Here is a 15,784-nt window from a genome sequence, read left to right as displayed (position 1 = left end):
TCTTTAGTCATTCTATTCTCAGCAACTGATCCTAGTGACCAGGCAGTGGTTTAGCAGATGAGTCGCTCATGAGCTTGCAGACAGTCGACGTCCTTGAGTAAGAACCTGTCTGCAGGCCCAGCTCTCTGCCCTCCCCTCAGTGGGAACAGAAGTAGATCTATTGTGAATATAAATCAAAAAAGTTTCTCTTCAGCTTTATATTTTCCTTACTTGAAGCATGGGCACGGTTTACTGTTTGGATGTCCTTGATTTCAGATTCCCACCTACCTCTTCAATTAGTAAGCTTATTTTTGGCCTTTGCTTGGATTCCCAGGTTTGGGATGATGTGCTTTGGCCTTGACCCTCTGGACTCTGACTTCCTGCCCACTTCTGATAACACAAAATTCTGAGTCAGACACCCACAAACTGCTGACTCCACTGATGCTCTCAATACATTTTCAAACGAAGATATATCAGCAGCCAACAAACGTATGGAAAAAATGTTCAATATCACTAATCATCAGAGAAATGCAAATTAAAACCACAGTGAGACACCACCTCACACCAGTTAGAAAGGCTATTACTAAAAAGTCAAAAAATAACAGATGCCTGTGATGTTGCAGAGAAAAGGGAACGCTTTCCTGCACTGCTGATGGGAGTCTAAATTAGTTCAACCATTGTGGAAAGCAGTGTGACAATCCCTCAAAGAGCTAAAAATAGGACTACCATTTGACCCAGCAATCCCATTTCTGGGTATATACCCAAAGGAATATAAATCCTTCTATGAAAAAAACACATGCATGTTCTACGTTCACTGCAGCACTATTCCCAATAGCAAAGGTAAAGAATCAACCTAAATGCCCATCAATCTCTGGATTAAAAAAATGTGGTACATAGATACCATGAAATACTATACAGCCATTAAAAAGAATCAATCTAAATGTCCATCAATCTCTGGATTAAAAAAATGTGGTACATAGTTACCATGAAATACTATACAGCCATTAAAAAGAATCAACCTAAATGCCCATCAATGTCTGGATTAAAAAAATGTGGTACATAGATACCATGAAATACTATACAGCCACTAAAAAGAATCAAGCTAAATGCCCATCAATCTCTGGATAAAGAAAATGTGGTACATACATACCATGAAATACTATACAGCCATTTTGCAGCAACTGGATAGAACTGGAAGTCATTATCCTAAGCGAAATGACATAAACAGTCAAAAAACCATGTTCTCACTTATAAGTGGAAGCTAAAGAATGAGTAGACATGGACATGCCAAGTGGAATAACAGACACTGGACTCCAAAGGGTGGAAGGATGGAAGGGGCTTGAGGAATGAAATGCTATCTATTGGGCACGATGTTTACTATTTGGGTGACAGGTACACTAAAAGCCCAGATTTCACCACTACGTAATGCATCCATGTAACACAACTGCACATGAACCCCTTAAATCTATAAAAATTAATAAATATACATCAAGTTGACCCCATAAACCTGACCATTATCACAACTCAAGTTTTTCTTTATTTGCCCCTGGAACAAACTCATCTAACAGGAGTTTGGCTTGGCTGGTGAAGCCCTGCTTTAGGCTTGGCTGTAATGCATCTCATAATGGAAGTCAGAACAATTTTCCTACTCTTTCTAAGAACTGAAAATCTGCTCTCTGATTGTGAAATAAAATTATTTCTTTTCGTTCATTTCTCTCATGGCTAAATTTTTCTTCCACCAGCTAACAGATGCATGCCTTATGGACAGCACCCTACACTTTTATTAGCAGATTAGAGAATGCGACACGTTGATATCTTCTAGAATACTTGGACATGCTTGTTTGATAAAAATCTTCACGCTTCCTCCCTCTTTCTCATTTGATTCCAATCTTATTTCAAGCTAGGTAGACATTATATCCTTAAATAATTGCAACTGTTTATGACTTTTCAGAAGTAAAACCTAAACTAATATTTGTGCTTTCCTTACGATGGTGTTAGGAAACCCATACCCTTTTAGAACTCACGTTTTCAAGCCTAGCCATCACCCCATCAGGAAAAAAATCCCACAAGATACATATCTGTGACTGCCACTCTTAAGATAGTATGTTTACTGGAAATACAAAACCTTATTGAAATGTGACTCTTAATTTATGTTATAATAACAAATTCAAGTATTATAAACTGTTTGGGACAGTCTTCTGGAATTAACCTACATTTTAAAAATGGATTGTTATTAATTTCACTTTTGTAACACAGGAAGTTAATTAATGAGCAAGGAATCTATCAAAACAAAAAAGCCTTTACAAATCATTTCCTCACCTCACTAAAGGATCATTTCCTCATTGTCACTGTCACACTGATATGGTGACTACGCTATGAAGCACTGATAGAAGTTATAGGGAATCATTTAGTTGCTGTTATTGTTACAGTTGCTACCTTTGTTTTGATTATTAACTCTCTGCTACTTAAAAAGAAAGAAGACCTGAAAAGTAAAGAATTCAGCCCCAGACTGAGATCTTTATTCGTGACTATTATCTGTACTGCAGGAAAAGGAAGTCAGACTACTTTAACATGGATAAAATCTGTCGGATTGGTGATTCAGAAAGGCAACCTAGTCCTTCTTAAATACACTGGACTCGAGGGGAAGTCAAAGCAGTCATCTCAAGTCTTTTTCAAGTGATGTTCACTACAGATCCTACTTCTATATATGCATGATTCTCTGTTTGACTCATCCTTACTCACCCCACACATTGCCCACTGCTCTGTTTATATAAAAGGATTCCCCAACGGGGAAATATGGCATGTGTATAAATTAAACAAAAGAAGTAGAACTGATTCAAACAGCCTACTTATGAATCATAAAGATGAGAAAATAGTTTGACATACTTTGTTCAGATAATTTTAAAGCAGATGCTTAAAGTTTTTAAAAATTTCAAATCTGAAATATTGGCATGGGGTTAAAAATAATTCAGCTTCACATCAGATTTCTAAAAACCTAGAATCCAGGGAATTCTTATCCCCAGGGAATTCTCAGGGAAGGCTAAAACAATGCCCTCTTCTTGTAGCAGAGTGTACCATATCCCTCTTTTTAATAAGGATAGGCCTGGATGTCGTATCTTTGTATAGAATTTATATCCAATTTTAAGCATATTAAATCAGTGACAGTGTAACCCAGGACAAGCTTTTAATTTAAACGCAAATCTAGCTCTGACAACCATTTTCCCATTGACATAATGAGTAGTTCTTTCAAGCCTGTGAAGCATTGTTCTTATTTGTTAATCACAGCACTCCAGCTGTGCATACCTCACCACATGAAATCTAGATGGCAATTTTGGCTTCCCTGGTCTATATGGTATATATCTTAAAATCAGTGACATAAAACACTTTTGACATCATTTAAAATATATAGATACATGTTTTTTTTTTTTTTTTTTTTTTTTTTTTTTGGGACGGAGTTTCACTCTTGTTACCCAGGCTGGAGTGCAATGGCGCGATCTCGGCTCACCGCAACCTCCACCTCCTGGGTTCAGGCAATTCTCCTGCCTCAGCCTCCTGCGTAGCTGGGATTATAGGCACGCGCCACCATGCCCAGCTATTTTTTTTGTATTTTTAGTAGAGACGGGGTTTCACCGTATCGACCAGGATGGTCTTGATCTCTTGACCTCATGATCCACCCGCCTCGGCCTCCCAAAGTGCTGGGATTACAGGCTTGAGCCACCGCGCCCGGCCTAGATATGTGTTTTTAATTAAAATTATTTTTTTTGATGATAGCTAAAATGTAGAAATGACATAAAGTTAATTGCTTTATATAAAGATACCTAAGACTCTCTATATGTGAATAATGCCAGTTCCTGGGAGTTTAGACACTAATATTATCAACCGTGAAAGTCCCTTGTAGATCCCCTTGGACTTACATAAACAGAGAAAGCCTTCAACAGTGGCCTTAGAACACCTACAGAGACTCTAGTGCATATACCCTAGGTACTGGGCAAGTGAAAAGAATGTATAAGAGCAGAATCAGAACTTTAGATCTGGAAAGAACCCAGAATGTTGTTTTCAACCAATCACATCATACAGATAAAAAAAATTAAGACTCAGAAGGAGGAAACCAAAAGCAGACCTAGTTTGTGAGGCTCCAGGAGCTGGGCCGTGTGTGTCAACTACACCCATGATGGCACATGACCCAGAGCAGTCAGATAGCCTTCCTGGGATCTGCAGCTACTGGGGACCAAATCATTTCTTCTGATACCCCATTTAGTCCAGTTGCCAAAAGGACAGATGCCTCTTTAAGTAAACTCTATCACTGACATTCTAACTATGACCCTCTCCCTCCATTTTAGGGTTAGAAAAGTCCTAATGGTGTCATTGAGACCACCTCAGGGGGTTCTGGACTGACTCATTTTCATTTTAACCCTTCTCTAGTTTCTCCTACAATCAGCAATCTGTGTCAGTTCTATACATATGCTAGATGTGGAATTGATATTTTATGATGATAAGAATTATAGTGACGATGGTGGTGGTGGTAGTAACAGTGGGGGCTGTAAACGTTTTGAATAGACTGAAGCATAAAAAATACCAAAAATCATTCCATCTATATTTTCAGACAGTCAAGTGTAGCTAAGAATTCAATGAAAAATACCTGCCAGATAGCTTCTCCATCTCATCAGCAAGAACAGGAATACAAAACTGGGCTTCTAGCTGTATTCTTCTCAGAGGGTGATTAGTGCTTCATGAAATTTACCCCTATTTCCCCAATACTAGTAATCCGCAAAAAGAGCTAGGATGATTTTTCCTATCCCTCCCAGATGGCATTGCACCTTTCTGATTCACTGCACCATTAGAATCTTAGAGAAGCCACTAAGTAGTAAGTTTAGCTGCACTTTCATCAAGATGAAAGAATAGTGCCTGGGTTCTATTTACAGATCAGTAGATATTCACTGACTATGTGTTCTCTTTTTCACCCCGCCCCCCCAAGATGAAGTCTCACTCTGTTGCCCAGGCTGGAGTGCAGTGGTATAATCTCAGCTCACTGCAAGCTCTGCCTCCCGGGTTCAAGTGATTCTCTTGCCTCAGCCTCCCGATTAGCTGGGACTGCAGGTGCATGCCACCACACCTGGCTAATTTTTTGTATTTTTAGTAGAGACAAGGTTTCACCATGTTAGCCAAGATGGTCTCGATTGCCTGACCTCGTGATCTGCCCCACCTCGGCCTCCCAAAGTGCTGGGATTATAGGCGTGAGCCATTGCGCCCGGCCTGAGTATGTATTCTTTTACATTAAGTTCCACAAGTACTAGACTAACTTCATGAGAACGTGCCCATGGTCTTCCTTCCTGACCAGCCATGCTGCCATTTACCATGGACACCATCATGTTGCTGGATGAAGATACCTCCTATGATGGTCAGAATCATGCAATGCCATTTAAGACAATATTTTTATTGAACATTATTAAATATAATTTTCCCTAAAATCCAACAACTCATTAGAACTATTTTACAAGATCATACCTGATAAAACATTCCCTCATGACTAGTACCATACTGAGTCTTACATGTGAAAATGCATAAGAATAATAAATCCAACTCTAATGTCTAGTCTTGCTTTCATAGGTCCAGTTAGTATTCCATACAAATTTCTAAAGTAAGCCAAAGAAATGTATTAATCAGATTAGCCAGTAAGTGTGTGTAAAGGAGAATCAGTCCATTATTTGTTAGACAGCGATTGATGTTTTTTAAATTCATAGGTGGACTATTTCATTCAAACTGTAACATATAAAACATACTTACTAGCAAGTTGTGTGCTTGGATACTCAATCATGAAGAAATATTTTATAAGATATTGAGCATAGGCTTTCAAAGCTATTGCCCCAAGGATTTGTGGACATTGTTCAAAACTGATAGTAAACATGTACATAGATGCTCCACATTCAACATTTCTGTTAAGTTAGTCTGCTGGGGAGTAATAAGTATAAAAATATTTACCCTTGTTCACTTCAGTAAACACTCGTCATTCAAGTGAATGGAAGAAATTTACAACCTTTACACTAGTTATTGTAAAGATATCACATAAATATGCCCACCATAGAGATTTACACATAAATTATTCCAATTCATACAGAAACCCAGGTAAATACACAAGGAGCCATCTGATTGTGTGTGTATTTATATCTGTCAGCTAACTCAGAGATCTCAGGGGTGGCATATGGATTTGTGATGCTCCAGGAAGATACTGAATCTATAAACTAATGAATAGATTTTAAAGTGGCACAATTGTAGTGTTGCAAGAAAATGTATTCTACTTCTTTCATCCACAAAAAAGCAAAGGTTAGTCTACTGTGTTTGGAGCAGCATGTAATGATAAAGATTATCATAAAATCTCAGAACTGGAAGATGATCTTTCCCTCTGTATGAGAGTCTCTCTACCACATCTCTACCTAATTTCCCAGACTCTCTACCACACTTCTACCTAATTTCTTAATTGCTTAGACACTCCAGTGACGGGAAACTCACTGCTTCTAAGGAAGCCCAGCGGATCTGCGGATATCTTTGACTACTGAAAAAATTCTTCCTTCTATCAATTCAAAATCTCTTCCCATAGGTCCCACCCATTTTGTCCCAGGGGCCTATGAAAATGTCCAATGCCTCTTCCGTGTCGCAACCGTTCAGTACTTACCACGGAGCTCTCAAGCTTTCAGGCTTCTCTTCTACCTCAATGTCCTCAGTACCATCGGCCGTTTTCCATGTTGCGCCCACCCCTCCCATGTCAGTATTGAGTTCTAGCTTAAAACCTGTCCAGAACTACATGACCCAAAGAGGAAAGCAATTAAAATTTTCTCTCTCAATTTCCACATCTGCAAAATAGAAGTGTTACCTCCAAGATCATTCAAAGGATCAAATAAGAAATAGAACATAGAAGTTCTCTGGACAGTTAAAGGTGCCTAATAAACATGAGGAATATATTTCTATGGATCAGAAGACCTAACTTTCAATAAGGTAAAACCCAATGTATCCTAAGGAAGAAAAAAAAAAAAAAAAACCTCTTCAAACAGTAACACCAAAGAAAGTTTTGCCAAGAATTCACTTTAGTATAAATACAATTAAAAATTTCAACCAACTTGTTTTTCTGAAAACTGGCTCTCCCATTATGATGGGTCTATTTATATGTCCCAGTGACATCCTAACTCAAAGTCTGTGAAGCCAATGAATTTCCATGAATGATAGACACATGACTGAGTCAGAGATGAATGATGGCATAGCCTCTGAATCTTTCAACTTTCCGGCATTCCTTTAAATAAACCAGTGTTTTAACACTTTTGTTAACAATCCTCACCCCGTATAATCTCCTTCATGACTCCCTCATGCCTTCAAAATACAATCCAAATTCCTTTCATTATATGGCCCAACAAGTTCTCTGTCTTCCTCTCTAGCTACTCTCCCTCCCTCACTCCATATATAGAGCATGCACTTAACCCGCCTTGTTCTTTCTTGCCTCTCTGCATTTACACATTCTATTCAAGGTTCTAAAGCCAATATCCCACTTTATTCAGAAATCAGATTTTTCTCATCACTCAAACCTTTGCTCAGATACCCCCTTTTCCAGAGAGTCTTACCTGAACTATCAAGGTGGTGTGCGTTTCCAGTTTCTATCATAGCACTTATTTTCCTCTATTGAGATGGTCTACTGACTTTTCTGTCTTACTCAGTAGACAGTAGATTCCTTGAAATATATTTATTGTATTCATCTTGGAATAATTAGTAACCAGCACAGTGTCTTGTACATAGCAGGTGCTCAGTGTATTTTGAATGACTAATTAATAGATATGTATAGAGAGGGAACACATATATGCAAAAAATAACCATTTGATAAACTCAGCAAATGGCACCAATCTTGCCTAATTTATATTGGAATTCAGGACTAACTCAGAATCAAAAAAACACCTTTTTCAATAGTCAAAGGTGTAACCTATATCCTCTCTAGTTTTTCTACCCATTCCTTAACTCTAGAACCTCTTTATCATTTGCAAATAACTTCTCACATATTCACATACATTATGCTATTTAATCATTAAAACCACTAAGAGATCATGTTCCTTAGCTGGGGTTTAATGAAACAACCTCAGTGTGTCCAAACGGTGTAGCAAGAAAGACAATGAACTGAGAGTTGAAAGAGCTGGGCTCAAGTCTCTGTTTTACTGTTTAACTACTGTGGTGTTAGTGGAAAGACCCCCTAATCTGTCTAAACGGCAGCTCCCTTTCCCACTTTGCCGTCGGCAGTGAACGTTATTGTTATTTTTATACAGTGTTGTCACTATTATCCAAGCTGGCATCTAGAGGTAGCCAAGTCAGCAGAAAAAGCATAGGCTGTATGATAAAACAGGTCCCGTTTTTAATCCTAGCTATACTACATAATAGTTAGGTGACCCTATTAAAAGGTTAAGCCAGTTACTTAACCTCTCTGAGCCAGTTTTCTCATATATACAGAGACTAATAATTTCCTCTTAGCTTCTTTTAAAATTTAGATGACATAAAAAGTAGAAAAAACATTTGTATATTTTTAAAGTGCCAGATAAAATTGTTGTTATTCTTGTTTGGTCAAGTTTAAGAATGGTGTGTTTATCAAAATGCTTTGCATGCATCATTATGAGAATATTTAATAGATGTGCCTTTTAAAACTTACAACTGTGCGTTAGCTTATTGAAGGCTCTGAGAAGTCCTGCTGTAGAGAGATATGTTTAACTTTGTTTAACCTGTCATTTTCCCAACCTATTTGAACACGGGATGCCATCAATGCCTTCTGGAGGAGCAAGCATGACAAGAGCAGAAAAAAACTGCATTTTTCCCACATTTTTCCCACATAACTCTCATGACGGAGACTCGAAATCAAAACCCAAAATAGTAAGAATAGTGAAAATACTCCCCTCTCTACCATCCCCTGACTTATTATTTACAATGTACATATTTTCTAGTAAACAATTAACTATGTACATATATACATACATACATAGGAGAAATCCAGGTAGAATTTTAAGAATAAACTTCATAATTTCTGAAGGAAAAAGACATTTGGATGCAATTGATCAAAAGCGTGAGGACAAAAAACTGTTCTCTTTGGGCATTTGTGATTCCCACTGGCTAAACTGCACTCTTAGTAATTTCTGGAATCATGTGAAAAAAATAAGAAAGGAAAGCACTTTCTCATTCATTCACAGGCATAGTTCCTTTAAAGTCATAATTGCTCTTTCCACATGGTAGCAAAAATTCACTTCATTATTTCAGATAGCTCTTTCCCAGCATCACCTCCTGCGACTTTAAAAGCTGCCATTAATTTCCCATTAGTAGGCTTTAATTAAAATGAATATGTATCATTGCTTTTAGCAGTTGCATTGTAATACATGTATAAATACATGCAAATCTTATCCACAATTTTTCAATGGCAATTTCTAAACAACACTTTGATGTTATTTCAAAATACTATATCTACAGAAAGCTTTTAGAATCTGGTCCTTCCCTAAAATAATTAGAATTTCATGGAAACACAATAAGCAGTTACCAACCTAGCTAAAATCTATTTTATTGATCCCAGAAAGTAGCATGTTAAAACATGAATAATGACCTCGGTGCTTTGAACCACTCAGTACTCTGGTGCTTCTGCAATATTTGTGTATAATGTATTGAAAAGAAAAGCTAGAAGAGGCAGAGGGATGCTTCTGATTTAAGGAATCATAGTGTCTAAGATGAGTCTAACAGCATAATCTGAGATGAGTTACACTTCATCAGCTTATTATCAAAGATGCATCTACCACCCCAAAGTTCCATACAAATGTTCAACACTCAGAGAAATGGACACATATTAGAGCACATCCGAGTTTAAGTTCCATAAGCTTTCTTATCCCTTTCTAATTTCCTACATTAGGCTAAAGTATTGTTTTTAAAAAATATATATACTTCATAAAGAGAAAATGAGGTCGATTAGTCTTAGATCATGCTTTCACCAAACTACTCTGGCATCCCCCACATATCTTAACCAGAATCTGAGAATAGATTAGATGATAATTCAAACTTAACGACAAAACACATTATTCTGAAAATGTTGACAATATTTCCAGAATGTGATATCTGATAATACTTCCAACTATAATACTTCCTCCTACATGATCACACATTGTTAGTATTAACTTCAAAGTCTCTAAGGAAAATACTATAGAGATGCTTAACTGAAAGGAGCCATGTGTGACCACAGTTTCTCCAAGTGCTGGGGTCAGTTAACGCACTTGTTTGACAGCCTGCGGTTTTCTTTCTGCTTTCAAACCTTACCCTTCCATCCCTTCTCTCCCCACCCCCACTCCCTACCTCTGCAATAACTTTTTTGTATGACAAGCTGGCCCAGTGACTATGGTCTATCTGAGATATTTTTAGGCCCATATATTTTCCTAATTGTTTTTCATTTTCTGTATATTGTTCCCTGAGAAAATTAAGCATCATTTTTCAATTGGGAAGATGTTTGGTTTAGAAGGTATAGTAAACACACCTATAATTAAAAGGATTCCCTCGATTTACAGAATTTGGTATCAGATTTTTCGTGAAGTATGAATCTGTAAAAATAATGTACAGTTTTTTAGTTAATAAGATAGAGAAGTATTTGCATTATTTACATCAGTCTAGAAACTTTAAGTGTGGTTAAAATTAAATGATTTCCAAATCTTGATAAAATTTGAAAAAGTTAACTAATGGAATATGAAGAAATGCTATTCAGATGTACCCTAGCCATTCAGTAACTTCAGCAATTAAATTAAGCACTTAAGTCCTTCATCATACTTGAAGAGCATCTAGCCATAAGTCTTCCCAATAGTCATCCATGGGAAACATAGCTATCACACTTAACTAGCATTTCGAAAAGTTCCTTTGAGTCCAAAATATGTATGAAGGTTTCCAACACCAATTTGTCAGACTGCATATCAAATATCGCTTTTCCAGAAAGTATCTGCTTGGAAAAAAAAAAAGTTTCACAATCTGAAAGGTCACCATCTATGGCAATGTTCAGTCTGCATTACAAAGTACTGGTCACAGGAAATGTTGTGAAATCACCACACTTGATCTTCTCAGTTGAAAACCTGGCTGTTCGTTGTAAATAAAAAGTGTGTGGTTCTATTTCACAAATCCTCTGAGTTGTTTCCACAGGGGATACTTCAGCATAGTCAACAACTCATATCTTTTATCACAAAAATATCCACAAATAAAATTGAAAAAGGGCACTGGTATCACAGAGTGTAGTCCCAGATTGGTGTACTTTCTAGGAATTGTCCTCATTTCACTTACACTACCTATTTACTAAGTTTCTTTAAAACCAAAAAAGCTCTGAGATGTTAGAATCTATACACTTCCATACAAGTAATTTTATAAATGTAAAATATTTCTTCAAAATCTACTAATAACATATAAAAGTCAAAATAATGTATTCCTGAGCATACTATTTCATTCTGTTCCTAAGTCCATGCAGCGGTTTCCCTCCGCCCAAGTTTAGCCTTGTATTCCAGTTTGTAAGTGAAGTGATCCCTGTGTAAAAAGACTTGGTAGATCAGATGACAAGCAGCAAAGCGGCCAACGAAGACGCCAAGTACAACTAAAGTTAACACAGTGCCCCACCCCTTCTCCAAAGGCTCATAGTTACATGAGAAATTAGATATGGAGATATGGCAAGATAATCAGAAAGGGCAATCTAAAAGTAAATCTGGGCCCTGTAAAGTTTACTGACTCATGCTTGAAGAAATATATATATATGTGTGTGCGCGTGTGCGTGTGTGTGTGTGTGTGTGTGTATGTATATGACACGTCATTTGCCTATTGGGATCTTTACTCTGAGCAAAGCACTTCTCCAGCAGTGATCATTAATATGTGGGTACTTTTGAGCAGCAGCAACTCCCATCTCACTGGAATTAGTAATTTTTTCCCAGGGAACAAAAGAAACCATCCAAATGGCAACACACAGCTCAAATTCAACATAATAAAAAAGGAGTTTTAGAAGATGTGACAGGAATCCTCTCCTACTCACTGAAACAATATCACTAAAAATGGGGGGGGGGGGGTTGGCATGCAAAGAGTGAGAAGCCAGTGAGGCAGAGTGGGAAGACAGAAGGGAAGAGGGGATTGAAACCACTTTGCTGTCCTTCCCTTGTTTCTCACTTCCCTCCCACCCTAGGCTGAGATTGCAAATTTTAAAAATGCAAGCCCCAGTTTAAAAGAAACCCCCCCAAAACTGGAAGAGTGTGACTAAGGTTACTACCACAGCAACCCTGAAAGATTTCCGTGCAAAAGCAAAGCAGTGGGGATGTAGTAGCAGCAGCAAGCCTCCCTCTTCCCCACCCCTGATACAGTACCTCCAGATTTGTCCGAGCTGCAAGATGTGGATGAGTGACTGCAGGAGCCAGATGCAGAAGGAGCAGGACGCAGACCTGTGATTGCCACTGGCCCGGGTAGCCCCGCTGCTGTTGCTGCCGCTGTTGGCCGCGGCGATGTTGCTCTTGCTGGCGTTGGATGCTTGCCTTTGCGGCGTGGAAGGACGAGCCTCGCCTTCCCCGGCTGCGGACCCACCGCCGGCCACCGTCTTGCAATCCGCTCCAGGCTGCGGGCAGCTGGAGGCAGCTGCGGCCGTGGCGCTGTCCTCGGTGCTGAAATCGTGCACAAACCAGCGGAAGCTGAACACTTGCACCGACAGCGACCCGAGCACCACGAAGAAGAGCGTGAGCCCGAACCACCAGCGCTGGCCGCGCAGGTAGTAGTCCACGGCGAGCCAGACGTCCGTGCCCACGTCCGCGAAGTACACAGCCACGGCGGCCAGGATCCAGAGGCAGTCCCACAGTGAGTAGCGCCGCTGCTCCCTGCCCAGGCGCAGGCACAGCGCCGCCGAGCCCGCCCCGCCGCCGCCCGGGCCGCCAGCGCCGCCGCCGGAGCCGCCCGAGCCCCCGGAGCCGCCGCTCCCGGCGCAGCAGCAGCAGCAGCGCGAGCAGCCGCCGCCGTCCGGGCAGCAGCCGCCCCCGGCCGCCTCCTCGTCCTCGGCTCCCGACCCCGACGGCAAGCCCGGAGCCAATCCCTGCACCGAGCCCGAGTGGTCCGAGTTCTGCAGCGGGGTGAACGCCACGTCGCTGCTCTTCTTCATTTTCAGCCTCCCGTCTGATTTAGCGGCCATGATGCCTCCACTGGGGAGGAGAGCCCTCCTTTATCTGACACCTTTCCCCGCTGTCTCCTCCTCCCGCCACCTCCTCGCCTCGCCCCGGCTTCCCTCCCAGGCGGCGCGGCTCCCCCTCCTCCTGCTCCTGCGCCGGTCGCCCGCCGCCCGCCGCCCGCCGGGCTGGGCGCTGGGCCGGGCTAGCGGCGCGCCTGGAGCCGGCAGGAGCGCCGCCTGGCTGCCTGCGCGGAGCCAAGCTGCTCGGGGCGCCCCGCGCGCGCCCCTGCCCGCCGCCCGCGCTCCTCGCCGTCCCGGCTTCGCGGCTGCCGCCCGAGCCGCCGCCGCCGCCAGCAGCAGGAGCAGCAGCGGCCGCCGCGGCGCTCCTCGGACCTGCACATTCCTCTCCTCCCCTCGCGCGCGTTCCCTCCTCCCGCTTCCTCTCCTCCACCAGCTGACTCCGAGGGAGAGGATGACCTCATCCCTTCTCTTCCAGCTGCCGCCGTTCCCACCCTGGCTCGGGAGGGGCGAGCGAGGAGGAGGGCCCCGGAGGAGGGGCCGGGACCGAGGGGAGCGGCGGGCGGAGGGTGCGGGGACGGGCCTGGCGGGTCCCAGGGGCCGGAAGAAGCGGCCGAGGGGGCCTGAGGGAGACAGTCAAGGCCCCCACTCACGGGATATCGGGAACGCTGGGTGGGTTTGAGCGACCCTGGGGGAGGGGGAGGGGGAGGAGCGCGCCGAAAGGAGGGGCCCCCGCGTGCAGCCCTCGCGGAGGACCGCGGAGAGTGGGCACGGACGGGTGTGGCGGCGGCGAGGGCCAGGGAGGCGCAGGCCTCTTTGTATTCCACTCGAAGCCGCCGGCACCCGGAGCCGCCAGCAGCCGAGGGGCTGGGAGCGCGGCTGGGGCCCACGACGGTGGGGAGAACGGGTGTTAATCAGGCGCCCGGGCTCAGAGGCCAACAGCGGCAGTGGGCGTGCCCGACCACGCCGGGAAGAGCCGGGGAGAGAAAGGCGTGCGGGGCCCGGAGCGCGGAGCCTGGTGCCGCGCCGGCAGCGGAGGGCGGGCGGGTCCGCGGGGAGCCCCGAGCCAGCGCCCTCGAGGGAAGCAGCTGGCATTCCGAGGGCTCCGGGCTTCTCCGGCGGGCGGTGGTGACCCAGCTCGGGCAGGTGCGGAGGCGCTGGGGCCCAGGCCCACGCCCCACGCGGGTCCCTAGAGCGCTCTCGGCAGCCGGGAAGCTCTGAGCCAGGAGAAGCTGCAGCCCCGTGGGTCCCGCACCGGCCCTCGCGGCGTCCTGCAGCAGGTGGGAAGCGCAGCACCCCTGGCGGCGGCACGGGGCGTGGTGGGGCGGCAGGGTGTGGCCGGCAGCTACTGGAAACCGAGTACCACCCCGCCCCCGGCCCGCGGGCGGCGAGTGGCGGAGCCCAGAACTGGCGCCACCTCCCCTACTCCCTACTCCAAAACTAGAAATACCTTCCCTTAAAGCTATAGGGATTGCAAACTAGCTGTGTGGTCCCACAACTCCAGAAATGACTTGAAATTAAATCTGTTATCGAAGTGATTCAAGGAGAATATAAAATATGTTGCGGTTTTAAGAGATTTTTAAAACCTAAATAAAATATAGGCTCTTCATTTTTTTAATAAGAAAACTTAAGCTTTGATTTGTCTCACTTAACTTTTGCAAATGTAAGAGATGGAGAGTGTAATTCTTAAATTATACCGTGACTCACATACTTCAAGAGCGGAGGGAAGTGAGGCAACACGAGTTACACTGCCACTAAAAGCACCAGTTGGATCTTCTAAATCTGGAGGCAAACCATGACACCCCCCCCCAGCCACCCCCGCTTCTCTGTGGTAGGTGCCAGGTGAGTTCGATCTAGTATATAGTGCCATTCTTAATTAGTAACATTATGAAGTAGAAGTGCACGAATTTCACTGCACGTGGAGAGAGCTGCCTCACGCATTGTGTGCTACATATCACAGGCTGTGTCAGCACCAACCTAGATAAAGTGGAATTTGCCCCGTGCTCTGGATACATTGCCTGGTATTCTCACAGACTGGTGCGTAGGACCTTCCCTTGCTTGGCCTTGGCCTGACATTTTGGCAGGAGGGTGTTGAGTTATAGAGTGTATACACGATTACATAGCATGTACAAATCCGGTATTTCTAGCGAAAGGCATCGCCAAGTGATGGCTGAGGGGCAACACAGTCCCACTAAGATGCTTAGTATGCCAGGCAAAAGGGGATATTTTTAAATCCAGCTTTAAAATTGGGTCTTCTTGGAGTAGAAGAATCCTTTTCTGGAAAACAACCTGATTCTATTTCTCTGGAGTCCAAATCTAAGATTTCATCTCCAGGGTGCTACTGGTGATCTTACTCTGTGACAAACCATTAGGGAGAGGAATGATCTCTTAGGTAACTGGGTCCTAAGGGATGGAGTGTATTCTAGGTCAAATGCAGCGTCTTAAATTGCACCAGGCATGAAAAGGCCCTGCAGAGTATCTGAGGTGCTTCAGACCTGGTGCTGACTAAAGATTCCTCTAGAATAGGATGTTTCTTATTCGACTGCATCCTCTGCACCTGGCACAGGACATGCACAGACTATTTGCTCATTAAATATTAGTTGAGTGAATGCGTGAATTTATAGAAAAAAC

The 15,784-nt window shown here is 43.1% G+C and overlaps 1 protein-coding gene across 1 annotated transcript in view; it reads right to left on the bottom strand.

The window, feature by feature from the left end:
- Nucleotides 1-13,293, bottom strand: part of XKR4 (XK related 4) — a 430,784-nt gene extending 417,491 nt beyond the window's left edge. Inside the window, exon 1 of the mRNA XM_032296102.1 lies at nt 12,351-13,293. Coding sequence (XP_032151993.1) covers nt 12,351-13,159 — 809 coding nt within the window. The 5' untranslated portion in view covers nt 13,160-13,293. The remainder of the gene's footprint in view (nt 1-12,350) is intronic.
- Between the last annotated feature and the right edge of the window lie 2,491 nt (nt 13,294-15,784).

The sequence above is a fragment of the Sapajus apella genome, unplaced genomic scaffold (genome assembly GCF_009761245.1).
Source record: "Sapajus apella isolate SASKATOON/1434 unplaced genomic scaffold, GSC_monkey_1.0 scaffold35, whole genome shotgun sequence".
NCBI classification, from domain to species: Eukaryota; Metazoa; Chordata; class Mammalia; order Primates; family Cebidae; genus Sapajus; species Sapajus apella.
The sequence above is the reverse complement of the archived record's forward strand: the minus strand, read 5'-3'. Positions and strand labels throughout refer to the sequence as shown.